Consider the following 19,155-nt stretch of genomic DNA (forward strand, 5'->3'; position numbering starts at 1 on the left):
TATAACGTTAAGCTACTGATTTAGAGACAGAAGTTGACGTTACTTAAATTACAAAATTGCTAACTTGCATGTGTATTTTATTACCATTTTTGGGGAGTTATGGTACAGGTGGTGTGCGGACATTCCCCTTCGTCTGGGGTGGGGAATGACAGAAAATGTTTGAGAACCACTGGTCTATGTACATAAACGGAATAAATATCAGGTTTTATTTATTTATTCATCTATTGGATTTATAATTATTTTTTATCAAGCACTGGCAATCCTTTTAAAGCAATGCATGTAAGGAGTTGAGTTCCTATTTAGGAACCCCACCCACCAACTGGCATTCAAAATTATGACGTGTACTCTAAATGTAGATGTTTACCAAACAGATAAGGAGTTATATAAAGCTTGTTCAGATTTGATATGCTATAAATGAATAGTATAGCAGAACATGAGTAGTCAGAATAAGCTGTAGAGAATATATGGAAAAAAGGGTAAAATAGAATTGAGGTTATATGAAAAGGTTGCTGATGGCTATTAACCACAGTAGTTGGTCAGTCTCTGAGCACTTGTTTCCTGTATTAGTACTGTTAGCAATATAAAGGTTTATGTATCATTGCTGATTTATGGCTCTTTTTAAAGGCCTAATGGGAGCTCGGATGGAATGCATTATAGGCTGGCCCACTTTTATGGCAGGGACAGAAAGCCTGTGGTCATGGGCCTATTTTTAGGTCTTTGTATTTCTCCCTATCCATCAAATCAAGGAACATAATATTAGCCAGGTCTCTGACCACTTGTTCTGACTCTTGACATGCAGTAGCAATGGTTAATTAGACTGAAATATATTCTCTAATTGGAGTTAGAACTTTGTTATGCTTTTGTTAGCTCTAGACGCAGGGCTTAAATTGTACCGGAATTATCTCGTTCCCTGCACTAGTTTTAAATGAAATGTATTTATAAAATGACTTTAAATGTGTCTTTATTATACAGTTAGTACAGTATTTTATCCAAGATGCTTGCTATACCCTAAAACAAAACATTATAGGGAAACATGAATATGAACTGGACTCAACCTCTTTGCTGAGGCGTGACCAAATTTACAAGTTGTTAGTGGGGCATGTGAACAGATAGACCCCAGAGGGGATTGAGCCCCTACCCTTTGCCTCAGACTGTACAACTGCTCTCCTGGTTAGCCTTCATAATAATGTTATTATATTTGGCCACTGCAGTTTAATATCTGTTTCACAATGTGGAGCCTGTGGAATATAGAGCTGTTGAATTGAACCTGGTTCCATACATTTAAATCACTTTTGGGTGTAGCATTTTTGCTGGTTTGACATTTCATTTGTGTTCCTATGCAGACATTACCTTGCCTTGAGAAACGGTATATCTAATGTTATCTAATTATATCGTTTGTCTGGATGTGAACTGTTGCTGTAATCATAAATTTCTGAAACATAAAATGTGTTTTTTTTTTTTTTATTTGGTTAAACTCAGTGGTCAACATCTTTACTGTAAATGGTTTAGTGCCTTGTTTTAGTAAGACCACTTATAAACACGTTTATGTAATTTATCTATCGCCACCACTACAGTTCCTTCCTAAGGAAGCTTATTGGATGTTCTGTCTGGATAAAAGTTGTTGGGTGTGTGTTAGTAGTGAAACATGCAGTGCTAAACACTTGAGCTACGTAAACTAGCCCCCTACTAAACCTTTTGCCATTTTAAGACAGCTAATTTCCACTTAATCCTAATAATATAAAGTAATTATGTTGCCTGTACTCTTTACCAGGCTCACATTAACTGATCAGGTTTGGGTTTTCTAATTATAATGAATTTTTACAAACAAATTTAAAACAAAAGCCGCCTAAGTCTCAAATTACAGACGAATTGTAAGTAATTCTTTGACTCTGGTGCTGCATGTAGATGCAGAGGCAAAGTAAAAACTGAAGCACTGATTAACATTTATACATTATACCACAAAAGTATCATTGTGCAAATTTATATATATATATATTTGTAGTCTGTACAGTTTTCAACTTAACACTTACACCTCAGGTTTTGTCTGTATCCAGTATGTGGTGAATAATACGCCTGAATAAATTATTCATTAAAGTGAGAAGGCTTTTGAGTACATGGACAAATTAATTAAATAATTGTAAATCATTGTTTTTAAAATGATAATTGTGAAACTTTCAATATTAAGCCTTATGATGAATACTCTATATATATAAAAAAACAAAAACAAACAAACAAACAGACGATTAGACTGGAGTAGGTGTTCTAACAGTATTTGACAAAAGCAATTTTGGGCCATTTCTCTATTGTTGCACTTACTTCACTACACAACACATCACTGTTGAAATATATTTAGATGGTATAAATATCAACACACATTTCAGATTCCTTGAACGTGAAAGCCCTGTTTCGACAGGAAATCCTAAAGGAAAGTTTATACCAACAAAAACATTTTAGAATTAACCTTACATAATATTTGAGCTGTGTGTCTGCATGCACATCACATTTTGATGATTCTGACAAATGTCATGTTCCCTTTTTACATAATTTCCTGTCTTATGTAGTCTGTCCTTTTTCAGAACTTACTCAGCAGATTACAAAAAGCTAGTGTCACGTAGGAAATTATTGCATATACTTTTAATGCAGTTAAATAAATTCACCAGGAATAATGCATCATTATTATTAGTGGAATGTTCCCCTTGTACACAGCAGAATAGTGACTGTCAAAATGATCTTAGGAATAACAAAAGTTAAATGTAGTGTAAAAAGATGGGAGTCCAAAAAAATAGTGACAGTATTTTGAAAAGTAAATGGATTTTGTGGTTATATGAAAATGTTTTATTTTCTGGAAAATACAATATTTAGTTTTTTCAAAGCAGCTATTCAAGGATATTCCACACTGTAATAACTCGGAAATTTGAACAGGAGATTTGACACTACAAAATTGTGCCAGACGTAAACATTTTACACAATTATTCCTCAGGTTTGTGAATTAAAGGGAAGTGACCGCTTCAGTGTCTCGTTTTTGGTTTGATTCAGCATTTATTCTCACTTGTTTCCCTTTGCTGCCTTTTATTATACATTGAGAGAGCTGGTTGTAGAACCACTGTAAATCTTGACTGTCCTCAGGCCAGCAGAAATATCTCCTGGTCCGGATATAGGTTCTGATTGGTTCATACTTCATTAGTTTGTACTGTGGTATATTGTCAATAAGAAGCACCAACAAGACATCCTGCACTTCCTCTAGCATCTTGCTCTGGGCTAGCGTGAATGCTTCCAAGCACCAGCCATCTTTGAGGAACTCTCTGGAAACCACGCACAATACTTTTTTACTGTTCCAGACAGCGTTCCGCATGTTGGAAAGATGGTCTTCCCCTGGCAGGAAGTCCCGTGCCTCAAAACAGCAACGGATAGTGTTGTTCTCTGAGAAATTTGTGTCTAGTTTCTTAAGCAGTGCATTCATCACCCAGCTGATGTCTTTAGGGCTGAAGCACAAGTACACGTCATACAAGAAACCATCATCTGCTGGTGGCTTTGCACTTCCGTCCATAAATCTGATGACCATCTTTCTATAAAGCTTGAAGCAGTATCCACGTAGGCGAACATGAATGATAGTACAGGTGAGAGTTACCAGGATGAAAGCTGTGCAGCAGATGAAAAGTGTAAGCTTCAGCATCTCAACTGACTCCTCAAGCTCTTCATCCTCACAAAGTACAGAGTACACAAGAGGAATGCCACGCTGCTCTTCAGGAAATTCACAAATCAGGTCGTCAACAAGGCTATCGATTGCCACATTTGTAGTATTAAGCCATGTTTGAAATTCTTTTAAACTGCAGTCACAAAGGAAGCGGTTCCCATACAAGCCGATATCACTAAGTTTACTCAAGGCTTGTGGGTCAACAGAACCAAGATGATTGTGTGAAAGGTCAAGTATTCTAAGGCTTTCAGGGAATATGCCTTTTGGAATATAAGTCAAGGAGTTGAAGGATAAATCTAAGTAAAGTAAAGAAATGAGCCCTTTGAAAATGTTCTTTGGGATTGACTGCATGTAGTTGTTCGGTAGGAGAAGAATTTTCAGCTGGTGAAGTTTGTCAAACACATCAAGACATTTTCCTTGTGACCAAGCATTTGGTAACCCTGTCTTTTTCAGATTAAGTTTCAGCAAGTTGTTTGAAGGTGATACAGAATAATTCCTGTTATGGAAACACCACAAGAAAGCATTCCCTTCAAAGCTGACAACTTGAATTTTAGGGAAATCTTCTAATATGTCATATATATATTCAACATTAGTTAAGCTATTATTACTTAAATCCATATCAGTGACATTATAGGCAGTATTTTGTAGGTTGTACAATGATCGAATTCTGTTATTGCTCAAATTAAGTACCTGAATTTTTGGAAGTGTTGCTAATTTATGCACAGTTTGTAAGGAATTTTCACTGAGGTCTAGGTAATCTAGGTTTGAAAGTCCCTTAAATGAGTCAGTCAAAAGGGTTCTTAGATTATTATAAGATAAATCAAGCATCTTAAGGCTGTGCAAATGTTCAAATGTATTAGAATTAATTTTATCCAGGAGGTTGTTTGATAGGTTAAGCTCTTGTAAATGTGGCACACCAAAAAAGGCATTGTTTTCAATTGTGTTGATGACATTACTAGCTAAAGACACGCTCACCAAATCTGGCAAATAAGCAAATAAAGAATTTGCTAGAGAAAAAATGCTGCATTTGGACAGATCTAATATTTGAACACCACTGTCGGCTAGGTCTATGAAAGTATTTTTTTCTGGGTCTTTGATGTTTTTAAACCCTATTGACTGGCCTATGCCACTGTTTTGCTTGAGAATGAGTGCGCTGATCTTGGTTCCTCTGATTGCCTTGAAGAACAGTACTAATATATCCACTGACAAACCATTTAGAGACAAATCAAGCCAACCTATGGATATATTTCTGAATGGGTTACCACACTGGTCCCACTCTGACCAATAGGGACTCATTTCCGTCAATTTGATGTCATTCAGGTTAAGGAGAGCGAAGTGTTTCCCTTGGAAGCCAAAAAAATCTTCCTCACATATGCTTTTAATCCTGTTATGAGAGAGATCTAACATATGGAGTTTGGGCATGTTAAAAAAGAATTTCGCTGGCAAGATCCTTTCGATGTGATTTGTGTCTAGTGCAAGCATCTCCAGGGACACCAGAGGTTCTAGATAGTCACCTGAGAGAATGGTCTCATTTAATTTGCAGTTTGTGAGAATGAGTTTCTGAAGGTTGACTAATCCACTGAATGCCTTGGGCTCCAGATGGATTAAGGAATTGAATCCCAAATCAAGTATCGTCAGATTCGTCAACATGTTGAAGGCATTGTTTTTTAACACAAGGCTTGTGTCCTGTTGCTGTAGGATAATGATTTGTAGATCTTCCAAACCGAGGAAAGACGTCTCATTAACTTCACTAATGTAATTGAGGTTTAGATCCACAAAAGTGACATTATAGGGTAGAGGTGGCACATGCTTGAGTCCTTTCCCGCCACAGTGGGCCTCTGTGTCAAAAATGTTGCATGGTGAAAAACCTCTTGCCATCTGCAGACAGGTGCAGAGCACAATGAGCATAGTGCCCTTGTCTGTCATACTGAGACACCTGGAAAGCAACATTTAAAAAGAATGAACACGTCAGTTGATTATAGTACATTCTAGTAATCAATGGCTGTAGAAAACATCAAGCAACAAGTAACATCTGTAGAGCAATACTTTCTTTCTGTAGAACTAGACTTAACCCAAAGCTTATCAAAGAATCTGGAGCATAAACCAAATCTCAACCCAGAATTGAATGCAAGGCACAATGTTGCAACACAGACAAGATTACATTACTGAGTTTAAGCCTCTTGTGTGTGGATATCCACGTGTGTTTTTTTTTATATATATATATTTTTTTCTTAATTTTTTCAAATTTATTACATTTTAACATATACATGCACGTTTTTTAGTGCAGATTCTGATTTAGAAACCTACAGACTAGCAGGATTTTAGACAAAATGTTCATAGTACTTACTATATTCATAGTACTTACTATATTCGATTCGGCTATACATAGCTTGTTTTGATTTTCCTTTAGGCAAATCTGGTACCTGGCGTCTGGTATTGAGTACTCATTTATTACCTGCTTGCTCATTTTTCCAAGCTACTTATCGAACCTTCTGTTACCAAGCCTGGTCCTCTAAATATTAGGCCCCTTGATTTTAAGCTGCTTGTTGATTTATATATGTAAATGATACAGAAATACTTAGAAGCTTGTACAATCCGTCTTCAGGCATTTCATAAAGGAAGGTGTTTTTTATTGTATTGTTTCACTTGAACCAGTGTATAAAGCTATGATGTTTTTAATTCCCTATTTTTAGCTTTCATACTTAATGCTAATAATGAGGAAATTAGAAACTCAGGCATTAACTGGCAGTTAAGGTCTTTATAGCCTAACTTCTTTTTAATATACACTTAGTGATCTATTAGAGCAGCTAAATTTTATCCAGGAAAGCAGCACTACACCTTGCTTTTAGGCAGTCTTTTAAAAGCAAGACTAACTCTAATATTCAGCTGAAAGATACAACAAGAAGTAGCAACCTTCATGAAATTCCTACACTGAAGAACAGCTGGTTTCAACAATTCTGATGAGGACAAATGTTTTGTTTCTTACCGAATGAAACAGTCTCTTGAACAGTCTCAGTAAACCATCCTTTTAATACCTTGCTGTGTAGAAAGGAAAAGTCTCCCAGTGTCAGGACGTTGTATTCAATAACCACGAAACAAACAACACACGTGAATTATACTGAGGCATGTCCACTCAGATCTGTGTGGTCTGCTTGGAGTCTTTTCATACGTATGTGTGTATATGACGTTGCAAAATTCTTCCTGCGTCTGCTTTTTTTTCCTGTTTACACTTGTTGCAAAATGGCCTGGAAATGAGCCCTGTTTTTAGTTCCTCTCTGGAGCAAGCACTGTTTTGGTTATTTATATATACAATGCCTGGTGAAAGTATTCGGCCCCTTGAAATTTTCAATCTTTTGGCCTTTCAGGCTTCAAACATAAACATATAAAATGAAAATTTTTTGTGAAGAATCAACAACAAGTGGGACACAATCGTGAAGTGGAATGAAATTTATTGGATGTGTCAAACTTTTTTAACAAATAATAAACTGAAAAGTGGGGCGTGCAATATTATTTGGCCCCTTTACTTTCAGTGCAGCAAACTCACTCCAGAAGTTCAGTGAGGATCTCTGAATGATCCAATGTTGTCCCAAATGACTGATGATGATAAATAGAATCCACCTGTGTGTAATCAAGTCTCCGTATAAATGCACCTGCTGTGTGATAGTCTCAGGGTTCTGTTCAAAGCGCAGAGAGCATCATGAAGACCAAGGAACACACCAGGCAGGTCCGAGATACTGTTGTGGAGAAGTTTAAAGCCAGATTTGGATACAAATCCCAAGCTTTAAACATCCCAAGGAGCACTTTGCAAGCAATCATATTGAAATGGAAGGAATATCAGACCACTGCAAATCTGCTGAGGTGGGAGAGTCTGTCCATAGAACAACAATCAGTCGTACACTGCACAAATCTGGCCTTTATGGAAGATTGGCAAGAAGAAAGCCATTTCTCAAAGATATCCATAAAAAGCCTTGTTTAAAGTTTGCCACAAGCCACCTGTGAGACACCAAACATGTGGAAGAAGGTGCTCTGGTCAGATGAAATCAAAATCGAACTGTTTGGCCACAATGGAAAACGATATGTTTGGCGTAAAAGCAACACAGCTCATCACCCTGAACACACCATCCCCACTGTCAAACATGGTGGTAGCAGCATCATGGTTTGGGCCTGCTTTTTGTCAGCAGGGACAGGGAAGATGATCAAAATTGATGGGAAGGTGGATGGGGCCAAATACAGGACCATTCTGGAAGAAAACCTGTTGGAGTCTGCAAGAGACCTGAGACTGGGACAGAGATTTATCTTCCAACAAGACAATGATCCAAAACATAAAGCTAAATCTACAATGGAATGGTTCACAAATAAACGTATCCAGGAGTTGGAATGGCCAAGTCAAAGTCCAGACCTGAATCCAATCGAGAATCTATGGAAAGAGCTGAAGACTGCTGTTCACAAACACTCTCCATCCAACCTCACTGAGTGCGAGCTGTTTTGCAAGGAAGAATGGGCAAGAATTTCAGTCTCTCGATGTGCAAAACTGATAGAGACATACCCCAAGCAACTTGCAGCTGTAATTGCAGCAAAAGGTGGCGCTACAAAGTATTAACGCAAGGGGGCTGAATAATATTGCACGCCCCACTTTTCAGCTTTTAATTTGTTAATAAAGTTTGACACATCCAATAAATTTCATTACACTTCAGGATTGTGTCCCACTTGTTGTTGATTCTTCACAAAAAAATAAAAAAAATATCTTTGTTTGAAGCCTGAAATGTGGCAAAAGTTTGAAAAGTTCAAGGAGGCCGAATACTTTCGCAAGGCACTGTATATGTGTGTGTGTGTGTGTAGTTTTAAAAACTCAATCAAGTTATGATAGATTAATATTTGAATGTCTACGCTCATGTACAAACTAATATGAATTACCTTTATTTTCCCCTTTATTTTTTAATCTTTCCTTAATCCGACCAACATCACAAGGTTAAAGAAAGTTTTCCCTGTGCCACACATTGTTAGAGAATATGAAAAGTAATGAAGAGACTTTACCACATCAGTTGTCTTATGATCCTGATAATCCCAAACTTGTTCATATTGAAGTGGGGTGGCCGGTCCATGATTCTAAAGACACAAGCAGCTTCTTTGTTTATCAGCTTCAGGCTCATAGACCTCCACAGCTAGATTCACAGTAGGTGCAGCTAAAGATAAGGTATCGAGTGCAGCTGATTACATGTACGTAACATAGCAACACCAAATACCTGAAGCACAGAAAAAAACATTGGCTCATGAAATAAGGCTGGTGGAACTGGCAGCAGCTGCTGGATAAGTCACATGACCTCTGTCAGGATAAGAGCCAGCAGCATAAAAGAGGCCCCTCCCCTAGGCTGCTGTGTCATGAATGTTGGTAGTGGTGAATGTGTAGATCTAGTGTGGCACTAGTGCTACTGCAGTTTTTGTACAAGAATCACAGCTGGGAAATTCCAAACATTTGGGCTTCAGAAAATGAACAGTAGTTCTAATGATTTATGCAAAAACATTCTAGCTATGACTTCTAACAACAAACATACACAGTAGCTGTTTCCAATTTGTTTCCCTTCTGATTAAAGTCAGTATAATTTCAGCACTGTGCCCGTGGTTTATTTGTCATAGAGTAGTTGGGAGCAAATGGGCTCTAAGTGATTTTTATTTATTTTAGTTTGACAGTCACACCTACCCAATGTTACGTTCACTTTTACTCTTATTAACCCTCCTCTTGTGTTAGGATCTTGACCGACCCGTTTTTAGGTTTTAAATGCATACAAGTACTCCACAAATGTGTTTATTGCATCATGACTTTTTGACTTTGTCAGGAACTTCTATTTCAACAAAATAATATGTTTTTTTAAATAAATTATAAAATACTCTTATTAAAGTTATGGCTTTTCTGTTGTTGGGGTCAGTTTTGACCCAGGTGTAATTTTAAATCAGAAAACAAAAACAAGTGCCAAATCTGGAATCATAAACACATTATACACCTACAGCCTACAGCCAGCTCTTCCTACAACCACTCGAGCATCAGTAAGGGGCTTCTATCTTTGCCTGTTTCACAAAATAAGGACAGACAGACATGTCCAGACATGTAAGGCCCAGTGAGTTTAGAGTTTATGTTTTGAAGAGTGTACATCTCCGGTTTACAGTGTGCAACAATGAAAAATTAAAACCAATCCTTTCATGGATAAGGAATAATAACAAAGTAAACAAGAGGTAAGAAACAAATTGGTTGATAATTAATTGTTTTTAGGGCGTCTTATGGATTATTTAAGACAGGGGGAAGGTTAAAGATGTAGATTAATTTGATTGGAGTCTTGCCCAAGGACTCTTTATTACAGGGTAATGTGGTTGCTGGACTACTACACAGACCTAATTTTCTCTGTAGAAAACGGTGGTAATGCTCAGTACACTACTACTCTTCAGTGAATAGAACTGCGTGAATAAAGGAAGGTCATCTGCAGGTCCTGATTAAGCAGTGTTACAGTTCTAGTGGTGTCCTGTGTAGTAAGCAGTAGGGTTTCCCTTTGTCTGAGGAAATCAACATTTAGTTTGCTCTCTGATGAAGGGTTATATACGTGTTTCGTAATTATGCTTTTGTGACACCATAACTCCACATAGACCATTCTCTGGCACGGTGCTGATCCGTTTTATGAAGGGCACTACTGTGGACTGCTACGAGCAGGATTAAGAAATGGTTTTCAGGGCTTGCTCCAACATCACCAGACAGACTTCATGCTGGAAAATGCTTGTCGGCACCATCGGCTTCACTGGCAGCCTCTAGGATCTACAAACCTGTTTAATTTATACAACCTTTATGTTTAAACATATAATTGACTAATTTTGTAGCAGTTGACATCAAACAACTGACATTGTTCCCATCTTATTTTCCCATTCATTTTGGGAAACTGGTGTAATTTCCCACTGTAAAGCACTTTTTAATACGTTCTCTGCCCTCCCCACATGCCCAAACTGCTGTCATTACTGTGTTCCGTAACTTCATAATTTAGCACCACGTAGGCCTCTGTGGCTTAGGGAACCTATTAAAATATTCAGCCCGCATGTAGACAGCCACAACAACGACAAAAACATTATCAAAACATGTTCCAACTGGAAACAGGACAAACCCAAGGACAAGATGAACTAAGAGGTGACCAGATAACAGGACCTCACCAGGCAAAGAACAGGTTGTAAGTGGATCACAGATGTTGTGTAGGAAAATTCCTGATGCATTGCTAGTGTTGGAGACATGTGTCTGAGCTGAAGAGCAAAAGCTCCATTGGGCCTTTATTGTGTCTTACTCCCAGGAAACTTCCTCTTCATTCAGCAAGTGGCTTAAATCTTAAAATATCCATTTGACACACACATGCCATCACATGCTAACATATATATGTAATCTTATAAGGTAATTGCTGTAATGTAGTAGCATTTGGACAGACTGTCTTTGGCTTAATCAGAACATGTACGCCCACATGACATTTTCAGGTTTTTGTTCCACTGAGATCTGACCTTTTTCAGATCTATATTTCATCTGGTGGATTTTTTTATTTATTTATTTCTCTCCCACCACCTCCTCCCCCTCTCTTCCTAACTCCCCCTCCTCTTAGCCAAGGCTCTTTGTGGCCCTGCTCTTTAATGCTGCCTGTTTTCTTGTTTTCTTTCTTCTGCCTTTGTCCTTCACTCACTTTCTTTTGCTTTTTACTTCCAGACACACTTTAATCTCCTTTAAAGCAGGGTTTCTTTGTACCTGCAGGTAGATCCAAATTTGGTGTGCGCGTGTTTGCCCATTTATGGGCACAACATTGAAAATACTTCAGTATATTCCACTCAAAAAAACAAAATCAATAGTTAATATCAAATTAAAGTGTACGTGTTGTGCATTTAATACATAGGAGATTTGACCCAAACCCTGGAAAATCCTTGAATTATAATAGTGAGGAAAACCAGTGTCTTATTGAGCACACGTAAATAAACTCACTTTTAGAAACCACACTTTTACATGGTGGTTTCAAATAAAGTGATTGGTTAACCATAGAATTGAATATGCTTTCAAATTAACCTCTGAAAGATTGCTATAACATTAAAAAACAAAACAAAAAAGTACTTATTAATTAAACATGGTTTCTTCATATTCTTCATCTTCTTCTTCTTGTTATTATTATTATTATTATTATTATTATTATTATTATTGTTTTATTTATTTTTAAAACGTTCCAGATTTGCACACCTTTCACGAATGCATGTACAAAAGTGATGCACTTGGACACACAACCAGTTCTCTTACCTGGTATAACACATTGGCCAGGCAACTCCGTGTCCAAGTAGCATTCGGCCACAAACCACTCCTTGAATCCATATCCATTTAGAGGCCTTCTCTGCTTCCTCTGTGGTAGTTTTGCTGGCCTTTGTGGTTTGCTCATTTATTTGTCACTTGGCAGCTTCAGTGTATCAAAATTCAGCAAGCTATTCAATCTGGCCACTTTAGTGCCAGTTGCACCATGCATGTGGGACTTGGACAAGAATACTTGTGAATAAACATCAAGACCAGATGACCAGTAGGGCATGTAACGTTTATTTTATAAATAAATTGATTACAATTTAATTTATGCTTTTGGAAAATGGGATATTGTGCCTGTTTCAAATTTAAATTTTTTCCTGCTGCTGCTTGGAAAACCCAAGACATTTTTATAGACTGATATATTTCTATGAAACAGTTATTTAGAATGCTCCAGTAGTGTGTTTGTGTATGTGGACCCTTGTGTGAATTCCTCATGACTATATATTGGTTCCAAAGCGGTTTCTGAAATCTGTCTAGTAGGCACTGATTAAGTCTTAAGCTTACTGACTGTATAAATATTCTACAGTCTAATTGGATAAGAGGAGGTTCCTCATCTGGCCCTGGAGTTATTTGGAGAATTGAGATTATTATTGTCTGAAGGCTTTTGTGATAGGTTCCATTGGCAGGGTCACCTTCACACTCTCTAGTTCTATTCTCTTCACTTCTGTTTCATAAAAGTACCTGTGTTTTGAGTTGGAGACCAGAAAGTGAATGTGTGAGAGATGTTAGTGTAAGGGGTTGCTTTCCATGCTGTAGTTTGATCCAGTGTTTGTGTGTACGTGACAAGTGTAGCAACCGTGGCAGCTCGATCAGTCCACTCTTTCAACTGTTACATCAGAAATGAGCACAGTTCGGTGTGTTTTTTTGCTTCTCAAATGTGCGCCTTTCAGTCTCAGCTGTATTTTTTATTTATTTTTTTTAAATGCATATTTGACAGCATGTCCTCTCTCCCCTTTCCCTCTTTGGTTTTGTTCTGATTGTCCCTCACTCAGTCTTGCTCTCTCCATTGTTCTCTCCCCCTCTATTCTTTTTGGTTGTATGTCAGAGAGGTGCGCAACTCACGAAGTGTCATGGTGGGAGCGTCTCATTGAGGCTGGAACACAAGGTAGTAAACTCCACAAAATAAATCAATATTGTGAAGAGTGAAAGAAGCTCTCCGGTGCAGGCCTCATACATTACCATGCATTAGTGCCAGTTTTGTCCAATTCAAGGGTGCGAAACCTTTTCTAGCCTTGTTGGAAATGGCTCTTAGAACCCATAACCTCTCACTGAAACTAATATAAAAGCAGCTGAAGGAAACACCTTAAATCCCCACTTTACGAGAAGGCTTCAGGTGCAGATTTGAGGAATTCTGCCTGAAAACCAAATATGAAATTTAATGCCCACTTTAAGGGCATCATGGTGCAGCTGAAAGCGTAGCTGGCAGACAGCTCCAGGATCTGTGAGGGGATTTGTGTGTACTGTGTCTGCATGGGTTTCTCTCTCAGTCCAAAAACACACTAATGTTGATTGTTCATAACATGAGGGTCTGCAGACAGTGAATGAATGAATACTCAGTTTAAACCTATGTCTCTAGATGAGAAAATTGAGGTGGATTTGTTGTGATAACACATCCCTCATGTCAATGCATATGTTGCATATGTCTCAACACAGCTGTTCACAGGTTTTTGTGAGACAGTTAATATAGAAGAGCTCTGATCACTTGCTGTAATGACAGCACCTGATTCTACGTTTCCAGAGTAGAATTACAAATGCCATGTAAAAGGAGACCTTTTAAATCCCGCATTAGCTAGTCCCTGCTGTGTCTTAATCATCACTAAACTTCTACATTTTAAACTACAGTTTCATTTGAGCCTGAGGGAGTGAGTGGAGTGAATCTAGTCTGTGAGTTGTGGTGGGGTAATGGCATCAGACTTGGCTTTTGTAGAGGTTTGTAGGAAGTGGAAGGAATCAGATGGTGGAAGTGAATCAGAAACCTTTGGAATTTAACTTTTTGTGGCCTTTTAATAATTAATATGTTTAATATTGTCTTAATGGCATGATTTTGCAATTTAACACCATATAAAATACGCATTCAAATGATCATGTACTGTATGCACCAAATATTTCATAACCAAAATTATTCAGCCAAAAACGGCAAAAAACAAACAAAAAAACTTTATTTCAGAGCTTCAGTTTGGTTGTCTTTCAATTTCATTGAAAACCAAGGAGATATATAGGAGATACTCGGATATTCGTTCATTGGTTTTTAGTACCCACCCCTGGGTTTGAATTAAGGTGCTCTATAAATAAACTTGCCTGGCCTTGCATTGCCTATAATTTTGAGATTGGGATATGTTTTTTTCACCTTAAATTGTGCTTTAAATTAAACTGGTTCTGTTGCTGTGCTGGCAGCTTGTCCTGGTGAAGCGAATGCCATCACCAGTAAAGTGCTGGGAAACTAAAGTGTGGCTGTGGAACTATGAACTCTGACAGAGTTTATAGCTCTTTTACTGCGATGCTGTCCGCTCCATCAGTACAAGCTGCTGGCTCCAGCGTGCCGATAAGTAATGTTAACAATGGTGAAATTAACTTCTTTCACCCCCAGCTCCTTAATTACATTTCTCGTTCCACCTTAAATGTTACTGCAGCTGCTTTTTGTGTTTTAACAGTGAGAAACGTACATGTAAATAAAACACTTTGTAAACGTACGGATTATAAATGAAAACGCACAGCAATGGAACCAGTTTAATTTAAAGCACAATTTAAGGTGGAACGGAAAATCCAAATTAATTCAAACAATGTTGAATACATCTCAAGATTTGAACTTTCAGCTTCAGATTTTGTTTTCCTCAAATGAACAAATCTTTTGACCCTAATATAGCTCCATATATTCAGGCTCATCAACTTAAGTCTATGTGCTAATGAAGCCTATAACTCAGTCATATAAAACAGCCTAACATGCTAAAACAGCACACTTTGCCACAGTCCATTTTGTCAGCTTTGTGCCTGAAATTAGAGCCCCTCTTCTGGTTAAATTGTGTATACTATACTTAGTTAGCAAGCTAGTTCACAGGTTAGAGAGCGTCTCGAGTGATGCCACGGCGCAGCCTGGAGAGAGAGGGATATTAAAGCAGGGGTCGGAAGCAGATTTTGTTAATGACAACAATATACACTAACCACACTCAGAGTATTCAAATATATGCTGAATATCCCGGCCAATACTCCAAACCCAAAAAATGGTATTTGGGACAGCCCTAGAATATAGTACATTTAACTTATTTATGCAGCCGTGAAAAAAATGGCAAAAAATTTAAACACTGAATTTGCCCTAATTTTTATTAGGTTTTGGTCAAAAATTCTCACTTTGGCGCATCCCTAACTTTCTCAGTCAATTTGAATTTATGGTTCACATTTTCAGTTTCTGAGAAGAAAAGGTTTGAGCACTTTAATTTTTATTATTATTTTGTCACATGACTCGCTCAAGTGTGTAGCCATCAAATCTATATCTGCCTGCTCTTCATTTTTATTTATTTATTTATTTATTTATTTTATTTTATATATTTTTTTGTTTTTTGTTTTGAAGCATTGTTAAAAATCTGGTTCTATGTCTAGAATTTGAGCTACTTTCTTGGTCTAAAGCCAAAAAACCAAAAACAAAAAAACAACAACAGCAAAAAAGACACTGTGTAAAACATGGTTGTACAACGTTAACTGAGGTGCTGCCGCACTGAGCCACACAGCACTTATTGACGTACTTCGATTCTTTAGGGAGGTAAGAGACTGGAGATTTTTCGAGTGTGTAGGCTTAAATGGCAGGTATCAACCTGAGCGAGAGCGGGAGAGATTAGTCAAGTGAAAGTATGAAATTTGGAATGAAGAGACGTCATGCATGCTGCCTCCAGCTAGTCCCGTGTCCCATGGTGACTTTTAAAATGTAATGAGCTGAGAGGTGGAGGCTGATTTGGTTTAGGCTCCTTTGGTAGCTTCTGTTCTGGAGTCTCATGACGGGGATGTGTGCCTGCCTCATGTGGAAACACTCCCACCCCTCACTCTCATTACAGTACACAGCTTAATATTTTAAGGGTGTTTTGTGGTTTTCCTGAAAAGAAGAAGAATCATTTGGTAAAAAATCTTATGAAGCTTATGAACATCAGAAGTCAACAGATTCCCAAGTCTTTTCATGAATCTCTCGCTAAAACATTTGTAGTCTTCATGAGCTCATGTAATAAAAAATATATTTTTATTTATTTATGTATTTATTTATTTATTTATAAAACATAAATCTATTTGGCACTGATTTTTTGCTCCCTTTTAGATGTCAAGGGTAAAATCTTTAGAGTTGTAGAAACCCTTTGCTAAATCTATCAATCACAGAGCTGGACTTGTAATTGGGAGAACACAAAAATCAAGATAAACCCTGTCAAAGATGACTGAGAGAGAGGTGGGAACTTCTGGAGAAAAAACATTTGAATACCTCAGATTTAGCTAAAGAAACAGGTTCTCAAATTCTCCATGGGCAGTATGATGTGTACATATTACACGAATGGGCGGACTCTCGGGACACCGATAACGTTAGTCACTACTCTAAAATGTATCCACTGAATTAAAACCAAAGCAAATTCGTTATTTCATACATGAGATCTCTTCCTTGCAAAAATAAATAAATAAAAATAAACTGGGGCCACGAAACCTGAAGAGCCCACAAACATGTACACAGGATACCAGAGCTTATGTAGGAGGTCCCCTTCAAAACAAGGCCAAATTGAAGTCAATCCACTTGTTAGTAGTCCTCATGTTTGTGTAAAGATGACTTGCAAAAAGAAATAAAATTAAAGTACAACAAACAAAAAATAGTTTAATTAAATATGTTCCCCTCGGATCTGCATTATAGCCGTGTAGCTTGGGCTGTCAGTTTTGCTGACACGTCAATCAAGTCTGTAAACCAATCAGGGGCTCAACCAAGGAGGTGGGGAAGCAACCAAGTTTCGGCGTGCACCGCGAGAGACGACACAGACAGTTTTATATGGCAACAGCAATCAAAATAAACAACAATCAAAACAATAAATCACTTTTCAAATCGTAGATCCGGGCCTGGAGGTTGTGGGTTCGATTCCCGCTCCGGGGTGACTGTCTGTGAGGAGTTGGTGTGTTCTCCCCGTGTGCGCGTGGGTTTCCTCCGGGTGCTCCGGTTTCCTCCCACAGTCCAAAAACACACGTTGTAGGTGGATTGGTGACTCAAAAGTGTCCGTAGGTGTGAGTGTGTGAGTGAATGTGTGTGTGTCTGTGTTGCCCTGTGAAGGACTGGCGTCCCCTCCAGGGTGTATTCCTGCCTTGCGCCCAATGATTCCAGGTAGGCTCTGGACCCCCCGCGACCCTAAATTGGATAAGCGGTTACAGATAATGGATGGATGGATGGAAATCGTAGATCCCTTTCACGGTCTGCCCTTTCCCTACTGAGACCATTTAAACACAGGAGGGGAGTGAGGGAGGCGGCCTCACTCTACAGCCAATCGGGGAAAGCTATCTCCATCCAACACGTCTGGCCTCAAAGGGGAAAAGCACTGAGTTAGAAATAAGACTAAATATCAGAATAAATCTAGGTGAGTCAGAACTATTTTCCTCTTAGATGAGGGTAAAAAGCCAGATATATATTCTTTTTTCTGCAATAATATGAATCATTTTTTCTTATGGAGAGATTGGGGTCTTTGAAGATTCCAAATTAAATTTAGAAAAGTGCCTAATACACTTTGTTGTTTTGATCATATTTTGACCACTATAGTTTCATTTCAATATCTTTTAAAAATTCTGAAGGCTTTTCAGTAACATTACTTAATAAAATTGCCTGTAGTTTATTCACTGCCTCAAGATTTGAGTATGTAATTTCAAGTGGAAAATGGAAAAAAATACCTGGAGTGTTAAGAAGTTATAAACCAGCATGAAAAAGAAACATAATAAAATCATACAGCCCACCGATTTTTACCTGCTTTGGCATTACCATTAATGAGCACTTAAATCTTCCATGTACATTTTAAATAACACAAATTATGTTTGGTGTTAATACTAAAAATTGGGCCAGCTTTTTTGTTCTATTTTGTCAATTAAGCATCAGTCTCATGGTTTCAGTACCTTCCATTTGCTAATACTGTGCTAATATTTTGCAGCTTGTTACCTACATATTTCCTCTGAAGGATGTAAAGTCAACCAACTGCTTTCTGATCTGTTGCTAACACAACACTGTATAGCTTGGGGCAGAAGTCTAACTACCCAGCTCTGCTTGCCCAGCTAACAGACACCAACACTGGCTAGCATTGTACTTGTTGTGAGAGGAGGAGAGCTGCCTTACCCACCCCAGGGAATGAGGCCAATTGTTTCTTGTATCTTGGACTCGATCTTTGAATGGCTAAAATTTCCCTGGGGATCAGCCTGGCACTCTTCTGATAGTGTCAATACTATTTCCTACCCTCCTCCAAAGGTCACGTAATGTAATTTCTGCAGTGCTGAGTGCAGAGTAGCAACAACAGAGACTCTAATGAATTAAGCTTAATCTTAAGGTAGGAATTCTACCTAGTGTTCCCTTAATGTTAAGTCAGTTCATCTGTGTCGTCCCAGTGTGTTTGTTTGCAGTAGAGACCAACATGGGAAACATTATTTTCAGTGCCACAGATTTTCATAATTTCTAGAATTTCTATAATGTTTAACAAACAGGGCATTTTTGTTTTGCTTTTACTTTAGTCTTGAGGGGCCAATGACCAATGATCCCTGTAGATGGCAACTATAGGAATAAGTCATTTCCAGTAAACTGATCAGTTTGTATATTTGAAAGTAGCTTGAGCAGATCACGAGAGAAGAGAAATCAAAAGGAAAAACTGAACAGTGGAGGGAAAAGCTTGAGTGGCAGTGTAAAGTGTGTGTCTGAGGTCGTGGCTGCCACTGAGGTTGTATTAAACGTTCACGTTTACACCGCCTTATGCAACACACATTTTTTTTCTTGACCAGATGCATCCATCACATCCATTCCGTACTTCCATTGATGAACATCAGCACATTTGGATTGTGTAAGGTACTGTGTAAATGTTGGAGACCAACTTTCAATTAATTTACTCTCAGAATTAGGAAAAAAGTATTAATA

At 38.0% G+C, this 19,155-nt stretch overlaps 2 protein-coding genes across 3 annotated transcripts in view; one reads left to right on the forward strand and one right to left on the reverse strand.

The window, feature by feature from the left end:
* The window catches only part of asic2 (acid-sensing (proton-gated) ion channel 2), a 424,924-nt gene that overhangs the window by 16,396 nt on the left and 389,373 nt on the right, over nt 1–19,155 (forward strand). The gene's annotated exons all lie outside the window — the stretch shown is intronic.
* Nucleotides 2,212–8,866, reverse strand: LOC136664649 (toll-like receptor 5). Of its 2 annotated transcripts, none has more exons than XM_066641975.1 (2): nt 8,729–8,866; nt 2,212–5,630 (listed from the first exon to the last, which is right to left on the reverse strand). In XM_066641975.1, the coding sequence occupies exons 1-2, from the start codon at nt 8,842–8,844 to the stop codon at nt 2,990–2,992; spliced, it is 2,757 nt and encodes a 918-aa protein (XP_066498072.1). In that variant the 5' UTR covers nt 8,845–8,866; the 3' UTR covers nt 2,212–2,989. The 2 variants fall into 2 exon arrangements, with proteins under 2 accessions (XP_066498072.1, XP_066498073.1); XM_066641976.1 differs by lacking the exon at nt 8,729–8,866 and adding an exon at nt 6,681–6,736.

Source organism: Hoplias malabaricus, chromosome 13 (genome assembly GCF_029633855.1).
Source record: "Hoplias malabaricus isolate fHopMal1 chromosome 13, fHopMal1.hap1, whole genome shotgun sequence".
In the NCBI taxonomy this organism is placed as follows: domain Eukaryota; kingdom Metazoa; phylum Chordata; class Actinopteri; order Characiformes; family Erythrinidae; genus Hoplias; species Hoplias malabaricus.

What these genes read in the sequence shown, in the direction of transcription:
- LOC136664649 (XM_066641975.1), bottom strand. Translation starts at nt 8,844, where the DNA reads ATGAGCCTGAAGCTGATAAACAAAGAAGCTGCTTGTGTCTTTAGAATC. An exon ending in ATCATAAGACAACTGATGTG is followed by an intron (nt 5,631 to 8,728) that starts GTAAAGTCTCTT and finishes GTTGCTTTCCAG; the next exon opens with GTGTCTCAGTATGACAGACA.